This window comes from Streptopelia decaocto (assembly GCF_964273445.1).
Source record: "Streptopelia decaocto genome assembly, chromosome: 1".
Lineage (NCBI taxonomy): Eukaryota > Metazoa > Chordata > Aves > Columbiformes > Columbidae > Streptopelia > Streptopelia decaocto.
Window position 1 is genome coordinate 133,161,453 of NC_138663.1, and position 23,713 is coordinate 133,185,165.

Consider the following 23,713-nt stretch of genomic DNA (forward strand, 5'->3'; position numbering starts at 1 on the left):
TTTGCTCTGTAGCGTGCAAGGCAAACCAGCTGCCTGGGCAAGAGGCCTAAATTTACTACAGGTCCCTTCATATGACTTTGTATCTCAAGACTGTGCCATGTGATTAAATTGTTTTCTTGGCATGCTTTCGCCTCAGTACATAATGACATTGCACCAGTGAGTTAATAACATCATGTCTTACTGCAGTAATGTAATGTCACCACACAAATATGCCATTTCGCAGGACAAATACAAAGAAGTGGCAGCTCTATTAGAGCTGAAGGGGTAAAAAAACCCCAACATACAGCTGCACTGTTTCCATTAGAAACTGTACACATAAATACATACACACAAGTATCACTAGGAAGAAAAAAGTTTCCGGTCTTGCTATGAGGGATGCCAAGGACATATTCAGAGGGAGACAAATGTTTTTATGGCTCCATTCATGGGTGTTTGACAAGAAACAGACTATCCCTTATCTACCTTATTAACAGGATTACATTTCAAGGCAATATATGTAAACCCACATTACTGGTGAGATGCTAATTGACAACGTTTGATGCTCCTTTTTGAAGCACTGGCAAGTATTTTGAATCAAGGCCAACAGACTACTCTGGTTCTCAGTGGCAATATCCCATTATTTATTGTCAGGCATAGATAAGGCAGACTATTCAATTATATCAATGTTGCAGACACCTGCATCCTTACAGGCCCCTGACAAGACGAAGGTTCGCATTTCAGAGAGGAATAGAAGAGTCTGTGGCCAGTTTAATTTTAAATGGGTCCTGCTTTGGAAATACTATTTACCTTAATAACATAGACATTCCCATCATTAAATTATAGTGCTCAGAGTACTTGCAAGATTTTCCAAATATTAGTCCAAACTACACTAACTGAAGATTAGGCTTTCTGTTACACATGATTCTAACCAGACAAAGTTACTACACCCAATAGAAATGCTATGATCATTAAAAAAATAGCAATTACATAAATACACTTGGAAAATACTTCTGATACTTCATAGAATGCTTGTCACTTTCTTAACTTCTAGGATAATTTCACAGGCTACATTCAGCAAAAGGGACACAACTGGCCCCTCTGGAAGAGTCCTTGGGTAGGGTGATTAATTACCCTTCACTGCAGAACAGACTAATATCAATATCAGAAAATCACTGCAGTCATATGTCACATCAAAATGGTTAATAGCTGAATTTTGAAAGGATGTAATAAAACAAATTAATGAAAAGAAAATCAAAATGCAAGTACAGGAACTATTAAATAAAAGTCTGCTTTGAAAAACAAGACATGGTAAAACATTGCAGCTAATTAATTTTAGAGCTGATGGTACTTTCACTCACGTTGTTTCTAACAGGCTGTCAAATGACTGTATCACGCGTTGCTCAAAAGTGAATAATCTGAAGTGCTGTGGATATCATGTGTGAATATGCAAAGAGGTGGGTACTCCCTGGCTATGTTTCAAAATATTTTCGTCAAAAGTACATTAGATGTTGTTTCCTTTCTCCTCCCACTTCTAATTTATTACTACATTTCTCCAACTTTCTGAATGTGTCAAAACGACAAGAAATAAGGAAAATGAGAAACAAAGGCACTTTTGCTAAGAACCCTTATAAATAAAGTTTACAGATTTAAGGTATTCCAGTAAAACATATTTTCTGAAAATTTCCTGGGATTGATGCTCTTGCTTAGAGTATTATCTACCATAAATAATTTTAAAGCAATGTTTTCACCACTTGTATAGCACATAGATGTGTGAGAGATTTTAACTTTGTATCACATAGGAAAAAAAACTATACTTATTGTCTCCAAAATATGTATATCCCTTGTGTACCTTTATAAAGCAAAGCCAAAATGGGAGAGGTAGCAGGAGATTGCAGCAATGTTTGCCAGACACATTTTATTTTCTGTGCAGCGAGGTATGAAAAAAAACTTCAAGGCATACTGTGAGAAACACATCAAAAAAACACTACATTGAAACCTTGTAGCTAGAGCCATAGTTGCTGCAGATTGGCTGTGGCATATGAGCTTGTTGGGAAGGGACAGGTATCACTGCATTTACCCTTTTCTGCGCTGTATCCTGGTGGTAGTAAATGTTGTCTGTTTTTTCATACATTAAATAACCTTATGCCTTCCCAACATAAACACTGTTTTTAGAAGAAAGGTTCAGCTTAGTTTATTAAAAAAAGAACTTGTCTCGCAGTGACATTGTTTTTCCACGGGAAGACTGTGCCTGGCTTATGTGACTGTATGGAACTGGGCAGGAATACAGGTTTTCTTTTATCCTCCACCATGTGTACCAATGCATGGATGGTTATAATCTTCAAGAGAAAATAAAGTATTTTAGATGCTATTCTTGGTGGAAACGGCTTCAGAGTATCAATTAAGCTAGAGAAAATTCCTCTTCAAGTGTAGACATGTCATTGTGATGTTGCAGGAAAAAAAAAAATATCCCTGATGCCATCCATAAATGGACTACCTGAGGCTGGATAGAGAAGGTGCCTTCCTTATTGCATCAATATTGTGAAAGGAAAGACAGCTAACAACAGAAGATATGGTCAGGCTGCCAACACAAGCACAATGTTTATCATTCTTGCCGCATGTTTTGTCAGCATTTTTGCCTGCAGTTTGATTTCTGCAATTACAAAACAAGTCTAAATGCCTGAATAGGAGCATACTTAATGCGATGCAGGCTCGTAGATGTCACTGTAAAAATAAAACACACAGACAGCTGGCTTTATTCATCATGTCTCCACTTCACAAAGAAGCAGAGCAATTTCAAGGGGCAATGTAAGAGGAGGAAGGGATATCCCTATCACTGACCTACCCATCTCCCCTGCTTTTTATCACTGAGGAACCAAAAGAGCTCTTTCAGCACTCTTTGCATCTGATATATGTTCTTAGGAAGGCTGAAGACCTGCAGGGATGAGATTGGTTTTCAAAAGAAGATGAAAAAACAACCTCTGCATACAGAGATTTTGAAGGAATCCCCACCAGCTCATACTTCAAGGACTATAAAAATGCAGAAATATAATCCAAAGTGCATTTAAAATGCATAAATATTTAAAGAAATGATATTGTATATATTTGCATGAAGAAAAGCATATGTTAAGGAGCTTTTCACATACTTTTTATTAAATATATAATAAGGTACCCACACCATTTACTAATATTATCTGACAAGGTTAAACTTAATCTTCATGCCTGCTAGAACTGGAAAAATACGAATGTATAGTAAGTTGACATTCTGAGGCAAGAAAGCTGTAAAAAGCTTTAGAAGGCTTTCTGTACGCCTATCTCTAGTAGGCCACATTTTCCTACCACAAATGAAAACTTTAATGTTGCCAGCCAAGCCTCATTCCTTTTTCTGATAAGCTGTTCCTCAAATATGAATGTAGATTAATCCTTTTTTAATAAGCATTAACTCAGAACAGATAATCAGCACATAAAAATTCCATCAAATCTTCTGTCTACCTTTGGATGATTCTGTCAAATAATTTATCCTCATGTAACAGCTTCAGGAGTTGTGCATAAAATGTGTAGCATTCCATAACTCTCTATTTTTAATTTGTTTTTGTTTACTTAGTTTCATGAAGTCTTTAATCCCAAGGAGCGCTACTCACTAATAATCTTACCTCCTCATAAGTAAAAACACATATTTGCTTTCTTTGCATGACTGATGGCCAAGACACTTGAAAACGCCTGAGTATTCCAGTGAGTGGGTACTGGCACAACGTATTTGAGGGCACAGGAAAGACAAGCAGATAAACAAGATCTTGCTTATTTATAAATGGATTCCACGCCTTTGTTGTTTAGTCCTTATACCACACGTAAAAAGAATTGCAGCTTTCATACAAAATAAACAAAGTCAGCTCTGTCATTGTAATACGCGACTGAAGAATTAATTAATTACAGAAGAAGTCTCTTTAGTGCCATCGACCTTTTCTTGTATCATGTAGACACTCAACAGTGTTTGTGTATATCCAGACAATCTGAGTAAAGTGTAACCATCAAAATTATTTTTTAAAAAATCAGTGAAGCAACACTTTAGCTTTCATGGAAACTCAGAAAAGTAAGATCAGTTCATCCTTTACATCCCAGAACAGATCACTGAAGAGGAGTAACGTTTGCATTTAGTGTCTCTGTGCCAGACTTGGTTTTGCTGATAGTCTGTCATGGTCCCAAAAGTGCACACGTCTTGTACAGCTGCAGATGATGACACTGTTACTTACCAGTAGTACTTCAACAAACATGGTCAAAAATCACACATGTTCTGTAGTACTGATATTACCCAGAATCAGTATCTGGGGAGTCATGATGGGGGAAAGAGAAGTGGAGGAACACTGATGTACAGAATTGTGGCTCAGAAAATGCTGGAGTCAGTTCAACTGAAAATAAGTAAAAAGATCTACCTATGATTTTCAGTGCCACATTTTATTTGTGACCATTTGAGCATTAGATCAGTGCTTATGGAAACGTTCACAAAGACAGAAAGCTTAACAAATTTAATTCAATTATTCTTCTCTGGCACAAATCTTTGCCAATAACATGACATTTGCTGTTTGCTCTTCTACACAGAATGTTATGGTAGTTTAGTCACACAGCAGAAATTATACCTCTTAGGAGCCTAATAACAGAATACAAATAACAAATAGTCCCAGTGAATAACCCATAATCTGAAAATGACCCACAATAACATTTTTAGCAAGTGATTACATAACTGCACGACCCACTATTTTTAGTGTTTTAAGTTCTACATATATGCAAATAAAACTGAAGAAAAACAAAACAAAAAACATTCACATCAGAAATAACTGAAAGAATAGTTTTTTGTTTGTGTTTGAGATAAAGTATATGAATGTGCCACTAATGCTTTCGGTTCTCTTTTTCACACAGTCAAATCTGCACATTCTGCAATTTTATAAAGGAAGAATTTAAAGCAGATGTCTGAACAAAACCTCCTAAATTCTGAGTATACTATGATAAATTCATCTTTAGTAAAACTTTATTGACAGCTGTCTCTGATGAGATTCTGAAATCTACATACCACTGCCTAAATATTTAGATCTGAAACCAACTTTTAATAAATCACAGCTTTGAAGGGAACAACATACAGTTGTGAGTGTAATCAAACCTCCACTATCATAGATATGTTTGTCTAAATAATATTACCAGTGGAAAATTCAAATATTAGAGAAGCAGAAATGTTTCTTATGGAACTCTGGGTATAAAGATAAAAAACATGGACAATATTCTTTCATAAGAAGGAATTTTTTATTTTTTAATTAGTGATTTTTTTGGACTTGACTGCTGGATGGCTTAGGTTCTCAGTGCCTCCAGAAATGTTTACAGGTCAGGGAATAGAACTGTGTTGTTAGAATTCTATAAAGTCCATTAAATATCAAAACTACTTTTACAAAAGCAAATTTTTGGCAGAGCCAAATCCTAGCTGCCCAGAAAATATGTCCAGAATAGATGAATTGCACTGAATCATTCACAGTCACTCTGGCTCCAGCACAACCCTGTGCAACACTAGTGTAAGCTACAAAGACAATAGAGACAACTCACCACAGTTACAGAAAACTCACCGTGGCATAATCACAGAAACCAAGAGCATAAACACATTCTGTCATTTTGGAAAAAACCTATGTTGTGCCTCAAATAAAAGCAAGTAAATTGTTTAGGGTAGGATAGAATCATAGAATCATTTAGGTTGGAAGAGATCATCAAGTCCATCCATAACCTAACTCTAGCACTAAACCATTGTCCCTAAGAGCCTCATCCATATGTCTTTTAAACCCCTCCAGGGATGATGACTCAACCACTTCCCTGGACAGCCTGTTCCAGGGCTTCACAACCCTTTCAGTGAAGAAATTTATCCCTAATATCCCCTCTGAACCTTCTCTTGTGCAACTTGAGGCCATTTCCTCTCATCACTTGTCACTTGGAAGAAGAGACCAACACCCTCCATGCTACAACCTCCTTTCAGGTAGTTGCAAATAGCGCTAAGGTCTCCCCTCAGCCTCCTTTTCTCCAGGCTAAACAGCCCCAGTTCCCTCAGCTGCTCCTCATCAGACTTGTGCTCCAGGCCCCTCACCAGCTTCGTCACGCTCCTCTGCACTCTCTCCAGCACCTCAATGTCTTTCCTGTAGTGAGGGGCCCAAAACTGAACACAGGATTCATGGTGTGGCTTCACCAGTGCCGAGTACAGTGGGACGATCACTTCCCTAGTCATGTGCCCTAGAATGTGCCATGCCATTGGACTTGAACAAACATGACCGGAAGCCAGAGGAGCAATTTCTGAGCCCTCAGAGCTTCTCCATGAGGACACTTCTCCCTTATAACGTCACAGACCCAATGGGCAGACACCACCACCTTTGCTCATCTGCCTTGACAGTCATCTGCTCTTTCCTGATAAGCTAAACACTGAAGCTGTGCCTGAAGATAAGCAAGAGTGAGAAAGAAGCTGGCTGAGCATGAGGACCAGTCTGGCAGTGTAGTAGGAAGACTGGCCTCTATCATATGGACGGCAGAGGGGACAGAGGAAGAGAGAGCTTTGGCAACGGCAACTGAGGGGCCAAGCTACATGCAAAAAGCCTTACAGACTTCTGCTGGAAAATGCTGAGATTTATCAACCTTTTACATGGTAACACTGAGGTATAATTGGTTTTGAGTTTTTGAATAGAGAGCTTAGATATGAGAGCAGAAGCTAATAATTTGTATTAATTATTACTATTAATTTTGTACCTTATTTTTCCTGGCTATCCATATGTTGACTAAGCTGTTTGTAACCTGCTGTTTCAGCCACAGTTTGTTTATTCTTCACATGTCTTTAATCATGCGTACAATAATGGTCTGCTATAGGCTATGTTTATTAAAGATATGAAAACTAGTATATCAGCTTTGAATTGTGTAGGCAGAAAAAACCCAAAAGCTTCAGTTTCAAAAATACTGTAAAGGCAATGAATGCATGCATAGATTAATCACTAGATTGCTTGGAAATCTGAAGACTTCACAGTAAGGCTGATGTATAGGTAATTAATGGCTAAAGTGGAAGAAAGTTCCATTTCCTCAGTTAGATCTTAAAGAATGTTTGAGGCACATTTTTTGAGCTTTCAAAACAAAACTTGGTTATATATGACTAATTCTAAGTATATTGTCCTGCAAATTATTTTCAAAACTGCATTGTTTCAAGGAGTTAGATGAGTAAGAAGTATGCAGAATTATTGTGACAGAGACATTAATGGTGGTAGATTTCATGTTCCTCTGGAATTGCTAGGAGAATGAATGCTACATTCTATCACAGATAGGTGGCAGAAGTGTTCCTCCTTGCACTTGGTTTTAATTCTGCATACCTCACATGTTCATACACAGATAGCTAATGTTTGCAATGATGTGTTGGTGAGGTAAAAGACAGACTAATGGACAGTACCTGCAGGGGTGAAGGTGAAGGACTGAACTGCAAAACAAGAAAGCAAACACATTGTGAGTTACACACCCTGACAAGAAGCGCTAATTGCAGGGCACAAGTTTCCTCTCGAGTTTCCTCTGTTGCTGTTGCATATCGTAAGCAGGACATAACAGTTGATCTTAAAGCACTAACCAGCCAGCAGCCAATGAGAAATGATGGTTGGAAAGGTGAGCAGTGAATTTTGACATCATATTTGAAGACGTTTAGTGTGGACATGCTGTTCTTCAAACTGCGAACATTAGGATGAATTTTGAAGCATGACCTGTTATGAACTTTCCTTGCTGAAAGCATACACTACTTCATGATTCTGATAATGGGAATTCTGTGTCATGATGCAATGTTCACATCACACTTAGAAGCGGCAAACATCATGACAAGGAATGAGTTGCAGGAGACACACTGTTTATAATGATTATAATAATTACTAACAGCTATGTATTTTAAAGTATAAAAGACTTTGCTCTCAACCTCCACCCCACTTCTCCAACATGTCACCTCACATACAGGGCTAATCTGTTTTTTAAAAAAAAGAGTAGTCTTAGCTTGGCTCCAATGTGTATGTATAGGACTGTTTCCCAAGAGGAATAACAGTATGGCTCTCTCAAGATTAAAATCTTGGGATCTAGACTAATATTTTGTATGAGCGCATGTGTAAGTATGTGTGAAATCTATTAGTTTCTCAATTAACACCACCGCACCTCTTGGAGTAAAAGTCATAGTTGTCAAAAGCAAAAAAACCCAAACACCTCAGCAAAAAACATAACCGTTGAATGACGGAGAAACAACATAGAACATTTCCTCCTGGTTTAGTGACCCTAGTCAGGATATTGAGGAGTCAGATGATGGCTAGCAACAAGGTGAGGATGCATAGGACTGTTTGGCTACAAGCAGGGAATGAATGTTGGGTTTTGGCAAGTTCTTAGATATGCTCAGCCACTTAGGGAACTGATGTCTTTAGGTTCTCATGTGATAACTTGGAAACAGAAAAGTACTAGTGTAACTTTAATCTGATATAATGTTAACATTAAATATGCTGTGTCCTCAAGAGTGCGAATCTTGCTCAAAAAGGAAATGTTTTCTCTTTTAAAATGTATAATAAGCACTACAAGAGAACCTACCCCAATATTTGAAGAACAGCTTTTTCATGTTAAATTAGGGTTCAGAGTGACCCATTTTATGGTTATTTTATATTCACCCGACTTCCTAAAAATCCAAAAGAATCCTGAAGCATAGAATAACACACAAAAGAAACAGCTGAGGGGAAAAAAAAATCTTTTAATTTGGTGAATATATTTATTTTTCCAAATGTAGTTTTCAAAAACTAATTTCTAACTGGAGCAGCACACTTGGTGCAAAAGAGATCCACCTGTAAGGGCATTCCAAAGTGTTCTACCTCCAAGACAAAAGTTTTTATGGCTTCTGCCATAGGTAAATTTTAACCACACTTTTCTGTCTAATACACTACTCTCTTCTCCTCCAGTTATAGGTATTGAGTCACTGATTAAGTACCTACATTCATTTCCCATGCATATGGCTTCAAACATGCGGAAATACATGGTAATGAAGAAGGCGACCAAAAAGTCTTTCTAATGTTCATTGTAAGGGTCTAGTCTAATTCATATTTGAGCACATAAATGGAGCCAGAATGTTAACAGGGTGCCTTCTGAGCAAGGAGCAAGTGGTACCATTAATCCTCTTTGTACTTTTTTATGCTAGACGTGCTGGAGATGTAAAAATAAAGACTGTCTTATGACAATGATGAAATGTGGTACCGAGCAATGCATTTAAAGCTTCTCATATACCAGCATTTTCACAGCATATGTTTAAAACAAGCATACAAAATTCAACCAGGCCACCTTTGCTGTAAGTACAAAATGTTGGTTGGTTTTGCCTTTTTTTTTTAAGTAGGTTTAACAGCACCTGCTCTTTTCCTGATAGGACTTGATGAGATGGTAATAAATAGTTGTTGTTCTTACCAGCATAATTGCTGAGCCCCTTCCTCTTCTTTCTGCGCCAGTAGAGCCAGATGCTGAAACCCATCAGAATTACCCAACATGCACCACCAATGCCAGCTATAAAGGCAGGCTGTTTGACAACATCAGTGATTTGCTCAGTTATGCTGTTGTTATTTTCAGTGATGACAACTTCATTACGTCCTCCTGCATAAAAGAAAATCAACAGAACATTGTTATTATAGATTCTGTAATACAAACAGGAACCAAGTACTGCATATTAAAAAAAATTATCTACACTAGCAAAGCTTTAATGAGTACCAATGCACACCTGAAAAACAATGTTTCTAGAAAGTAATTCATAATTCATTGTGATTTTGCAAACATATAGTTGAAAAGATTGCTCTATAGAATTCTCCTAAGTAATCTAATAGATGACAGTCCCGAGCCTTTTTCTTTCTAAACAGACATGTTTCTTGGTTTCTTTTTTACATAATTACAGACAGAATACAATGAGAAAATGGATCACAGGAAACCTATCAAAAATGAATAAAGAAATCAATAAATAGCTTTTTCCAAATGAGAAATCCAAATTCAAAACATGCTACATCAAAAGACAGTTCCATCTTTCATTGTTGCCAGTATGCCAAAAATTCTTACTTACTTTTTTTTTTGCATGCTAGAATTTCCAAATTTAAAATAAAGAAATAAGATATATGTATTTTCAACTGCGGCAAAGATGCATTTTCCAGCAATTATTTCATAGAGAAAACAATCCATAAAAATCCTAAGTGCATCAACTTTGACACAAAGCAGAAAATCACATAGTTAACAGTAAGTGCTAAACAATCACAGCAACAGATGTTTTTCTTTCAGCTATAACAAGCATGCAAAGTTCTTAACATCTACCTGTAAGAAATAATTATGAAATGGAATACCAATTATAGTGACATGCTTCAAAATTTACTATATAGGATTTTAAATTGTGTATTTGACACTAGAAAACTTTTAACTTCAGTAGATGCTCCCGTTGGTCTTTTCCTCCTCTTTCTGTAAAAGAGAACTTTTCTAAAAGGAAAAGCTTGGTTTCTGGCTTGAAAACAAAAGTTCACAAAAAGCATGAATGGAAATTCAGGAAATGTTAAAGCATATAGTTCTAGGGCCAGGAGTTTTCTTCTTCAAACCTTCCCTTGTCAAAAATTGTTAGTTTTAAAATTAGGAACTGTGGAACAAATTTTTCTGCAAAAAATATGAATATTGATTATATGCACATTTAATATAAACTGCCCACATCTGCAGTTTTGAAATCAGTGAGAGAATTATCCATAATTTCTGGTAAAAGCATTTATATAGCTCAATCCTTGAAATGTTTATGCAGTATTATCAGATCCCTGTATGCATGCTGAAGAAGGATTTTGAGCTGCAAGAGTAGCTACTCTAGTGAGACAAAAAAGATGCAAATGCTATGATTGTCAATTATGAGAGCCTATTGCACATACGTACAGGTAGTAGAAGATGGCAATAAAATGCTGAAATGGTCATTCAGACTAAATTATTAAAAGTATTGTAGCATTATGCCTTCTTGTGAAAACGTCCACATTTTTCATCTATAATTCAGCAACGGGTAAATCTACTGCTCACTTCCTTCAACAGAACAGCCCCTGTGTCAGCACACTGGCTTCATCCTAAAATGAACAAACAAGTTTGTTGGCTAAAGCAGATGTGAGAAGCCTGACACTTCCAGTTTTATTTCCATGGCCACTTCTTTTCAGGAGACCCACAGTTTACACCAGTCAAGCTGTGAATGAGAAAAAGCGTCCATTCCCTGCCCCAGCCTGCAGCCCCGGACTGAGGTGCTCAGGAAGAAAAGTGATTCAATCACACTGCTATCATGCTGTTAGCGATCTCAGTGATTGCATTAAGCTTCCTCTCTTTCAGCACCATGTCAATATTTAGTAATGATGACCGTCTGCTTTTGTAAGCAGACTGTTGAAACTGTGCTACAGCTTGGCTTGTCTTCAGTGGTTCTGTGCAAGAAACAAAACAGACTTCTCACAAACAAAATAGGTCCCACAGAAGGATGCTGGCAGACTACGCATGCTAAAGTATAAAAAGGCAGTACACCAGTACTGGCATCACATACCAGTCTACACTGGCCATGTTGGTAAGCTTTACTAGCATCAGAGCCTGGTAGCTGCAGCTGTCCTTTCCCAGGCTTTCCTATTGTGTCTTACTGCTGCCAAAGGCCTGATGGTTTCCAGTTCTGATGCAGTAAGCAAGAACAAAACTCAGTGAGCACCTGTGACACGGAAAAGAAGGGAGGCAGCTGTGTCTCCTTTATTGGATTTTCCCTTTTTTTCCTGCCCATTGAATCAATCCATAGGTGCACCCTAGTGCTGAAAGACAAAGTTCTGAGAGTAAAACTAATAGAAAGAGGCACTCTATGGCACGCTCTTCCAAGCACACAACTGTTTTTCTAGTAGAAATCAGCATGGGAGTTGACGTTGCTCTAATTGCCATTAACTTTCAGTTAATTTCTATGCCCTTTGGAGGAGAGGTACAAGCAGTGGGACGATGAGGAAACAATGTTGGCACTGCTTCAGAGGCAGCCACGCTGCCATGGAGAAGAGCAGGCAGGGAAGTGCTTCAGAGACACCAGCTTCAGGAGTGAATGCTCCTGGACTCAAGAAAAGAGCAAGTGCTTTTGGCTAAAGCCTCCAAAAAGGCTGAAGATCCCATTTTCTTCTCTAAGGTCAGAAATCAGTCTTTTGAGAACAGAGGATGAGAAAGCAAACTACAGCGAGTCTAGCGGGAGCTGGCAGTGGACTTTATGATCTCCCTCTTTTCCAGTGAAAGATGCGATCTGTCTCCAAATTACCTTCTAAAGTTGGCAGTCTGGCTGTTTGCTCTCACCCTTCAGTGCCTAGCAATTACAACTGCAAAAGTAATAATTCATTTAAATGTCAAAATAACATATGCTTTGTGAATTTGGTGACTGAAAAATAAATGGATACAGATGAATGTTACTCACTGACGTTTGATAAAATTAATATAATCTTTGGGGTTTGGGAAAACAAATGGTATTAATTTTATATTTCTTTATATAATATTTAAGCAGAAGTAATACATATGTCATCCAAGGTACCAGTGTACTATTGCATATACTGCAGGTGTTTCTGTAACAATGCTGTCAGTTCAACTAATTAGAACATAGACAAGGGAAGTGTGTGACCTGTAACGCTCCATTGTTCCCGAAGACAAAAACATAATGAAATATAATGTCTTCCTCCCATTGGAGAGTAATGAAGAACAAAACTAATTTGTCTGACCAAAAATTAATTAGACACATCAGATTCGATTGTACCTATTACTGTGAAAGTTTGCAGCTGTTCCTCATATTATTATGCCAATGATGGAATGTAAGAGTGAACAGGCCATCTGATCAAAAGAAACAAAAGCTATACCATTAACCAACATTGCTGTTATCTCCAGTTTTACTTCTAGTTTTCCAAGTGATTTTTTTTAGTGTATCGATAGTGATCATGAAAATTTTTTTCTTGATTCTCTTTGAGTCTTCCATAAAATTGTTCAGCAGCCTGCTTGAAGTATGGGCAAAGAATTTCTGTAAAAGTGACACAATTTCTAACTAAATAATTAATATACTTCCTACCGCTCCATATTCTTCTGGCTTTACTTTCTGGATTGTCATTAATCTGTTTTTTAGAATTGGTCTGGAAAGTTAGTAGTTGATTATCCACCATGAAAATCAGTTATTTTCATAAAAAAAAAACTTCTTAGAAAAACATATCCTAAGAATAACATCTTATTTCTTTTTATACACTGGACTCTGTATTTGGTAACAATGAAAGTTGTAATGTAAAGCAACATGGGTTAACTCTTCAGCTTCACTGACCTGCTTTCTCCCTAACTCAGCATTTCTGCAGTTGTTCAGTCTGTTCCCAAGTTGTTAGACAGCATAGCTAAGCGCCAGACTATTTTTGACTCCATTACAATACAGTCAATAATGTTTTCTAATTCATTATGTTTTGAGGTTTATTAATTAGCTCATTTTTAATCCATGTAATTTTTTTAAAAATTACCTCATTTTTTTTCTTATTTTATGTTCTTGATTCTCAAGTCAAACATCGAGTGGTACCAACTCAAACTTTCCAGAAATAGTATCACTTGAACACTTTTACCTTCATCAAGCAAATTTATAGTCTGATAAGTAACTGCCAGCAATTCATAAATAATAGAAAAACGGGACCTAAAGAGAATGGAGATACAGACGATACAAGTAATAACGACTCCAGCTTTGGGGTCCCAAAAGAGAAAAAAGAGACGAGAACAGAAAAACAACCCAAACAGAAAAGACTCTCCTTGACTTTTTATGCAAAGGACACTTAAATGTGCAAAGATGCCACCAGACAGGCTCGTTAATAGAAGACGTTCTGGGATCATTTGAGGAACAAATAAATATCACTGTAAGTTTAACAACGCAAAATTAAGTCTCTAAATACCAAATAACTTTTTTCTTTCTTTTGTACTTTATTTGCATCCTAACGTCCCCTTTCTCTTTCCTTGAACAATACAGATCTCTCCACATTTAACTCTTTAATATACCAATCATTTTTTTGTAACGAAAACATCAGGATGAGGGGCTGTCCCCAGATGCAGGGCTAAGCATTCTGGGAATCATCCAGCAGAGCACTTTAGAGCAAGTTTAACTCACAACACACTACGTGACCCAAGGCTACTCAAGTGCTTTAAATGCAACACAAGCGTTTTGCTGGAACAAGCCCAGTGTGTTTAGTGCCTAGCTATATGGACTTCCTAGTGAAATAAGAAAAAAAAGTCCTGCTCAAAGCAAATGCAATGACAGACTAGTCTCACAACATCAGTTATTTACAGAGAGATGCAAAATTTAGGCTAACTAGATGACAGGTTTCTTGCATTTTCAAAAACCAATTCCTTGCTTTCAGTTCTAGAAAACTTTTTTCCCTTCTTTGTTTCTGTGGCTGCCTTTTTCTAAAAACAGTGCTACTTTCACCTCTGCTCTTATATTTCCTTCTCTACTGACAATATATTCAAAGGTGATGTACCTCAGCTTCTGGTTTGATGCATAGAGAACCTGAATATCATTAAACATTTAAGCAATGTTTAGGAGACAGCCTTTTCTAAAGTTCTACACAAACCAGAACAGCTCGTGTTTGGGACATTTTGTTGATAACATTTTCTAGAAAGAGAATATCTAATAGCAACACAAGACCCACAAACAAACGAAAGCCCATTTAGGTAGTAAGTAAAAACAGATAAAAGCAACAAAATTCCTGGTTTATGCATTCAAAAGAGGTGCTGCTCTGCACAGCTCAATTCGGTTTTGCTGAAAATGGTTATTTCTCCTATTCCTACCCTCCACATATTGTTCCTGTCTTATGTTTTATATTTGAGAAGAATTTTGGAAGAAATAGAATCGATGTTTCCCTCAGGTCAGGAAATGAATTCAGCATGGAAACCACTACTAAGAAACAATCATTTCAAAGGCAGGGATGATAATACTAACTTTGCTCTCCATTTGGACAACAGGCCACTTACTCTGATGGAGAAGGCTTGTCTGCTTGGGATATCTGAGAAACAGACTTCAAATGTTCAGAAAACCAACTATAAATAGTGCTTTGGGCACTAACAGTACAAGAAAGGCAATATTACAGTCATCTGAACAGGAGGAAAAAGGAGTTCAAGCTGTTAGTTTCATAAATTGATCAACCTGCAGAAGTAATAAGTTAATAAAATAACTGTTAGATCAGTTTTGCTGGATAATCTGTATTGTCTCTTATGTTTTGGGAACATATTTCCCTCTGTTGGCCGTGACAACTCTGCATAAAAAGAAGGCACAACATCAGCAGGCAGCGGGATGTTAAAAACTAACTAAGTAGCTCTATACAAATCTCATATTTTGCTCCATGGATTTTTATGCTTCCAGAAGTGATTTATGAAAATGTTTCTGAAAGTCAAAACAGGCAAAACAAAACAACAGAACAGACAATCACTTACCAATTATTATGGGTTGTGGTTCACTTTTTACTCCCACACCTGCACTGGTGCTTGCGGCAACTTCCACACGGTACTGAATACCTGGATACAGTCCACCTATTACTACTGACCGAATGGCTGCATCTACTGTTTTGTTGACATGAAATCGAGTCTCATTACCTAGGCACCAGATCTGGGACAAAAGTTGATGTGTTAAAAAATAGGAAATTCTTCATGCTTACAATCAATCATGCATAGATATGACATATCAAGGTATTGTATGACAATCACTTATTTTGGACTTCTTAATGTTACTGTCCAGGAGCAGCTGTAATTGTGATAATTTAGCTCAGCAAACTATCCCAGATTAGTATAGGACCAAGCCAGCTGCAAAGACTGCTTGCAGATACCTCTCTGGCTCTTCATGGAGTGCAAATTCTGTGGTTACAATTCTTAGAAGCACAGACCAGAATCATTCAAATGAAAAAGAGGTGTTATACATTAATTGAAATCTTGCTTAGTAATATGATTACCACCACACCTTTCCTAAAAAAAACTTTAGACTTTTTTCATTCTTAATTCCCACTGACTACTCAAATAACACAAGCACAGGTTGAAACACTTCTTAAAGTACTGAAGAAGAAACAATTTTCAAAATTCTTTTCAACTTTCTTTCACTGCACAACAGGAACACGTAAAATTTCTGAAATGAAATAAGTACAAACTCACTTTTTACTGGTATTTTGTGATTACTTACATTGTTCAGGAATCCAGTATCAGTTCCTCACCCAATTACTCTCTCATTAAACAGAAAAAACACTCTATCATCTCAACTGGCATTTTGTGATGAGAAAGGTCTATGATTTCAGAGTGTTATATATGTCTCTTGTATTTTCCATTGACTTTTCCCAAGAAGTTTCAACACTAAGACCTTTTGAGGATTCTTCTTCAGTTAATGCTATCTGCATATATTGTTTCTGTATTATTAAGGAAAGCATGTACTATCACTCAAGAAAATCAATGCATAAAGGTATCACATGTGCACTACACAATTATAACAGCAGAAGAAAGCACTATTGGTGGAACCACTATCAGGAAACAACTGATGTGTCTAAGCAACAGCAATGCTCTCTTTACCCTTATTTCTAACCCTGCCTAATGTTTTATCACACCTTTTTTTTTTCTCTTTTTTTTTCCCTGGGGAAGCACTAGGGAAGATTTGGAGGGCAAAAGAAACCCTTGTTCTCCTAAGCTCAAGTAGATCTTATTTGCAGGCCAGAATGCATTAAAGTGAGAAACTACTGCATTTCACTCCTTGTCTGTCCTGGTCTTAGGCTACAGCAGCTGTAAGCTGCCCCTAATTAAAGGCATTTAATTCATAGATGAATTTACAGGCACTCTGATGATTGAAGTGGAATCAACAGAACTACATTCAATTTGTTAGAAAATGTACTGTGAAACCTCAGCAGTCATTTTATACTCAAGGAAGTATTAGACTCTTCACAGTGTACTCACTCTAGCCAGCTCACTAATTGGGCAGTCACCTAGTCTAACACAGAAGGGATGTAATAAGTAGTGATTCCAGCTGTTCTTATAAACAGCCTCGAGGTCTGAGCACTCACCTGGAACATGGCTTTTATTAACCATCAGCCCACTTTCTTTCATATCTACATATTTTGTGGTTTAGGAGTGTGCTTTACTTATTTGCCTATAAGCCTTTGATGGTTAATATTGACTTATACTGGAGTCAGTATCAAGATTAATTAAGCCAAAAATAATTATTAATTGATATGAAAATTAGATCAATAAAATACTGTTATTAATAAATCCTAATATCGACTAAAAGTAAAGCAAGAGAAGTGCTATGCTAAACATAAATACTGTGAGCATTTACTGCATCCCTCTGACCAAGTGATAAGCTGCAAGAGGTTGAACCATTAGCTGATTTAAAAGTTAAGCACCTTCTCTCTTCTTGATGCTGTGCTTCCACAAGATACAGCAGGGCAAAAGAAAATTAAAAAGACATATTTTTTTTGGAATAGACTTCATCCACTACTTCCAGCCTTTGTGGAACTGTCCAAAAAGCCGCCCTGTTCTATCTCAATTAAAAATTTCACACTAGATATACAAGCCAGCCACAGCAAAGTTATTTAACAAACAGTGTGTTTCATAGTCACAAGCCTGTAACAGTGTTGAACATTGCACAGTCATTTTCTCCATGGTCCCCTATGCCAATAATACTGCACTTTTTCCATGTTGTGAAAATACACTTGTGCAAAAGTGAGCTTAGTGGGGAATTATAGACTACAAAAAAAAATTAAAATTATACATAAGGAGTGGATAGTTTGAGCCATCCTAGCAATAAAGAGGAGAAAATACAACCCATTCAGGCAGCTCCCATTTAATGAACTCTGGATATAGTAGCAGTGTTCAACCTGTTCCTCAGAGCAAACAGGTTCACACTTTAAGTTGTGAATCTTGACAGAGATAGTACTGGGAAGAAGCCTTGTATTCTCCCAGGGCCACAGTCCTTGACTTTGACCTTGAAGTGTTAGGATTAGCATTTTTGCAGGGGAATGAAGAGGTATCTTCCCTGCCAGCTTTTCTGCCAGAATTGAAAGCACTATAAGACAGGGACTTCATCTGCCTTGAGAGCGCATAAACCATTTACAAAAAAAATCCCTTCTTCTCATTCCACAGCAAGGAAAAGCAAGAAAGAGAAGCACTGTATACTAGCTGGCAATTACAGCTCTCTTCCAGATCTAGCTCATGCTTTTCTTGCTTTTAATATAACAGTAGTACTGCACTCAGTCGTCCTTCTCCATATAATTATATGGGCGGCTGTAAATGCTGTCAGAATCTAAATCCATAAACAACACTATTGTTCTGTAATTCAAGCAGACTTTTTCCTTAAGCACACAACCCTCCCATTACACATCATTTCTACCTTATACTCCTGGATGACTCCATTTTGGTGATCTGGAGGGGGAGGATCCCAGGAGATGCTGATGCTTGTGCTGTTGTGGTTTCCAACTGTCAGGACAGTAACAGACTGAGGAGGGGCACTTGGAGCTACACCGAAGACAGAGAACAAACAGAAGCAAGACATTAATCCATTTGCTAGAGCACAATTTTTTTCCTGACGCAGTGTAAGAGCAAGCAGACAGACCTGCAGGCCTAGGTATGAATACTTTGTTAGGCACTGGTAATTTTGAAAAATGCCCTTCTGAAGAGAACCATAGTGCTGAATGACAACATGGAATTTGTGGCAATGGAGAATCAATACCAATCACTCCTCATTTTTTTACATTTCGCACTTCTTAAGTTTGCATTGGAATTTTTTGCTTTTGTTTTCCATAATATGCATGGATAGCTACAGATATATCAACTAAGTCATCACAGTATCACAGTATGACAGTATGTTTGGGATTGGAAGGGACCTCAAAAGATCATCTAGTCCAATCCCCCTGCTGGAGCAGGAACGCCTAGGTGAGGTTGCACAGGAACATGTCCAGGCGGGTTTTGAATGTTTCCAGAGAGGAGACTCCACAACCTCTCTGGGCAGCCTGTTCCAGTGCTCTGGCACCCTCACTGAGAAGAAGTTTTTTCTCAAATTTAAGTGGAACCTCTTGTGTTCCAGCTTGATCCCATTACCCCTTGTCTTATCATTGTTTGCCACCGAGAAGAGCCTGGCTCCATCCTCGTGGCACTCACCCTTTATATATTTAAAAACATTAATAAGGTCACCCCTCAGTCTCCTCTTCTCCAAACTAAAGAGCCCCAGCTCCCTCAGCCTTTCTTCATAAGGGAGGTGCTCCACTCCCTTCATCATCTTTGTTGCCCTACGCTGGACCCTCTCCAGCAGTTCCCTGTCCTTCTTGAACTGGGGGGCGCAGAACTGGACACAATATTCCAGATGTGGTCTCACCAGGGCGGAGTAGAGGGGAAGGAGGACCTCTCTCGATCTACTAACCACCCCATTTCTAATACACCCCAGGATGCCATTGGCCTTCCTGGCCACAAGGGCACAGTGCTGGCTCATGGTCATCCTGCTGTCCACCAGGACCCCCAGGTCCCTTTCCCCTACACTGCTCTCTAATATGGAATTTCCCAACCTATACTGGAACCTGGGGTTGTTCCTGCCCAGATGCAGGACTCTACACTTTCCCTTGTTAAATTTCATCAGGTTATTCCCCGCCCAACTCTCCAGCCTGTCCAGGTCTCGCTGGATGGCAGCACAGCCTTCTGGCGTGTCAGCCACTCCTCCCAGCTTAGTGTCATCAGCAAACTTGCTGATAGTACACTCTATTCCCTCGTCTAAATTGTTAATGAATATATTGAATAATATTGGCCCCAGTACTGACCCCTGAGGCACTCCACTAGACACTGGCCTCCAACTAGACTCCGCATCATTGACTGCTACTCTCTGGCTTCTCTCCTTAAGCCAGTTTGCAACCCATAATGTGAGGCTGCTTCATCTGGCCTGAAAAGTGTCTTGATTTTTCTTTCCACACATGGTCTAATAATAATGCGAGCAGCAGACATTTAAGGATTTTTTTGTTTCTTATTTGTTCTCTAGGAAGACATTAACTCAACAGGTTTGAACATAACACCTTGCAGCTCCTAGATGGAATAGGGTTAAAGTGTTCAGGGCTTTACATCCTATGACAGTGAATAGGGGAGGTGCTAAGTTAGGTCAGATATATACTTATGTCCTCTTTTCCCTAGGCAAATTGCTTTCTCTTCAGAGTCGTGTTCAACCATTCAGAGCTGTTTGGCTGGTCACTGCATACCAAGGCCATATTTACGAGACAATTGCTTGCCTGCCCTGATACACTGGCTAGAAGTGTGGGTGAAAAAAAAAAGAAAAATAAAAAGAAAATCATAGCTGTGAGTGATCAGAGCTATGCTGGCAAAGCCCCTCATGCAGCTACACCAGCAGCAGGGTGCTTTTGATGGCTCAGGACATGTTGTTTGGGAAGTGGCGCAGCAACACTGCTATAGAAAAGCCCCCTCTGTGAGCAACTGCTGCATCTCTGTGCCGCTGCTCTCCTGTCACAGCTGCAGCTGCCACGGCAGAGGGCTGGGGCATGTGTCCCTCCTTTAACCACGTAAAACTTCTTGCAGTCCTCCATCTCCCTTCCCTAACTTCTAAGCAAGTGTTTAAACTCCACCACAGTGGCAATCTAAGTTACCAAAGTTCATTGTAGTATATTAAGGTATTAAGTCCCCGAGGAAAAAAAATGGATAACAGCTGCACTGAACTGGTCCTAGTATCTATCTAGTCCATTTATCCCAGTCCATTTATCCAGCAGTCAACAAAACTGATAGAAATAGGCTAGGAAAGTGTGGACTAATAAAGCGAGCATCTAGTGATGCCTCTCCAGGACAATTTTCCAATTCACAGAAGCTTGTTGTTCAGACACTTGTTGTTCCAGGGTGATATCTTTGTGTTTAATACCTCTTTATGGAATTTTTCTTTCACCTATTTGTCATCACCTTTAATGTGATCTTGAAACATTTAATCTTTAATATGGAAGCTTATTTTAAAGACTTATAATAGACGTTGTACCACAACCTAGAATATTTATCACACCCCCCTGCCCTAATTTCAAATCCAGATAGCCCTCTGGTTTTGGGCATCTCACGTCATGTCTCATGGCTCCCTGGCTTCACTCCCCTGCTCTAGAGTGTTCCTAGGCAGAGAGGACTCCATCACTGCTAAGCTCTATGACAACAGAAATCTAGTCTTAGCTTTAACAGATATTCTTGATTGCTTGAACATCCACACTTCTTGGAAAAGCAAAGAGCCACTGGCCTCTTTGCATGAAGGTTTGGCAGGTTTAATACAACTAAACACAGCCACAGATATCAGGGGTATTCAAGTTTCCTGAGTCAATTCAGATTTCCTTATTTTTCCTGGTGGCCTCTTAGAGACTGGCTGTGTTCCCATTCAAATGCTGCTCAGCACTTGACCTGGCACAGGCTCAAGGGGCCGAGCTTAAATCCTCACCCTGGTAACTCCGAAGAGTTGGAGCAGCCTGTTGCAGGAATCACACAACTTAAAACTGGGATATCAGAAATGTGGACAAGGGACCATACAAGATTATGTCAGAAAAAAAGTATTTTAGAGGGAAAACGACACGTGTTACTGTCCTGTGAGGCTGCATATTTTGACAGCTACATTTTCAGATGCTGCTTCAGCTGCAAAGCAAATATTGCCAGGTAGAGTCCTTGTGACCTTGAATGACGCAGAGAAACAGTGCACTGGAGGGGAGAGATTGAGCTGTGTCGTGTACAATTCGACTCTTAGCCAGCTCAAGTGAAGCACAGCAGGGTGGCCTTGGGCTACTCCTTGCAACTGCGCAACACATAAAACTGGTGAAGTTAATAGTTCTATTGTGTATTTTATGGCAAGTGAAATAATTTGCCACACATTAAAAAATACCATTTTTAAAGTCCTCAGGTTATTCAGTAACAACAAAATGGTGAATAAATTTATGTGTGTGATATTGATTAGAACAACATTTTACATGAATAATAAAAATAGAAAAACTTAACACAGTATAAATAATTTTTGGTTTTAGTACAATGAAACAACTTGCTGAAATGTATTTACTTTCATCCTCAAACACAAAGGACATTCAGAAATATAATTTCTTATATACACATACCTGGAAACACAGAGAGAGAGAGAAAGAAAGGAGAGTAAATGTTAAAGAAACGTAAGATGAATACTGTACTCTAACATTTAAAGAAAAACATACTGTATTCATCTTTGCATTTAAACTGCATGAATATTCTAGTTAATATTCTACCATTGTTTTTTTTTTTTTTTAGGATATATGATAAGTTTGAAGCAAAATTAAAATTGCAGCTGATGAATGCAGCTGAAAGTATCATTTTAAGAGCTGCACTAAGGCAGGAAAGAATTGAGAGAGAGCAGCTGATGAAAACTAAGGACACTTCCATTAACAACTGTCATATTTTTGTCATGACAAACAATATGCAGAGCAAATACTACTCCACAAAGTTATTCCAAAAGAGATTTAGAACACTGGATGTAGCTGGAAAAAAAAAAATCTATCTTCAGAGCAAGTGTGAAAGAAATAGTGAAGATTATAAAATATTTTATTTAGCTCCTTCTTGTATGTGTGCACACATGCATGTATATAACAGTTCTGCTTTGTCTCTGATAATAGCACTCTGTAAACTGGCACCATGATATAAATTAAGCCACTCATCTGACACTGCTGCAGTTATTAAATAGACTGCGCTGAAAAATAACATTTTTAAAACCGTTTTCTCATTTCCCTTGCTGCTGGCTTGTGGAGAACACCTTGCCTGCTTCTTGACAGGTCAATTATTCCAGTGCTCAGCTTCTTCTTACCGATATGAAAGCACCCAAATCGCTGCTCATCTTTTCCAGACACAGCCAAACAGGATTCCATTTGTTACCTTCACAAGGCCAAAGAGGCAGGAGATGGATGGATACTGAACTGTGACAAATGTCTGATCTAGAGGAAAAGTCTAACTGCACCAAAATTGATTTTTAGAGGTAGGCCTCAGAAGTAGCATTGCATATGAAATTTAATCCAGCAGAAAGCTGCCACTACCTTCTGGTCATACTTTGCCTTTACCAGGGCTATTTGTTTTGATGTCGCAAAAGACTTCTAACACACGAATCACTCTTGCAAATTATTTTCTAAAAATAGTATACCTGGCATTTTTTAAAAGTTAGGTCTAAAAAAGCTCGTTTTTGAAATGGAATCACAGGAGGCACGGCAAGTAGGATACCTTTAAATAGACTGCCGTCCTTCTTCACCAGATGAGAAGCAAACCACTGTCATTAAACATTTAGTTAATGTTATTTTTGAAATATATGAACACTGATATAATTACAAAGATAACGTGAGGAATTAAAGGAAATATCTGTACAACTGCATCTACTGAATGTCTTAATTTTCTCTTGGAAGTACTTAACTTTATCACCCAAGCAAGAGGAAGAATTATTTACAAGGGCTGACATTTGTCTGGTGATAATACTACATATTATAGGATGATGTGTTTTGAGGGAGACTTGTAAACAGACTCCTTGAAGGTTATATTAATCTACAAAGAGGATCCTAGACTGTGCATTATGCATATCTTTAGGCAAGAGAAGTTTTTTAAATCTTCACTATGTGGAAAGTTATTCCACATGAACAAAGTGGCCTTTAAAGTAGGAAATGACCTGACAGGCTCTGCTGGGAGATGAGGTTTA

The 23,713-nt window shown here is 38.1% G+C and overlaps 1 protein-coding gene across 6 annotated transcripts in view; it reads right to left on the bottom strand.

The window, feature by feature from the left end:
• ROBO2 (roundabout guidance receptor 2) overlaps positions 1-23,713 on the bottom strand; it is a 459,676-nt gene that overhangs the window by 52,936 nt on the left and 383,027 nt on the right. For all 6 annotated transcript variants that reach the window (XM_082046751.1, XM_082046748.1, XM_082046750.1 and 3 more), the window contains exons 16-18: positions 18,398-18,522; positions 15,472-15,643; positions 9,442-9,624 (exon numbers count right to left, since the gene is read on the bottom strand). In XM_082046751.1, coding sequence (XP_081902877.1) covers positions 9,442-9,624; positions 15,472-15,643; positions 18,398-18,522 — 480 coding nt within the window. The remainder of the gene's footprint in view (positions 1-9,441; positions 9,625-15,471; positions 15,644-18,397; positions 18,523-23,713) is intronic.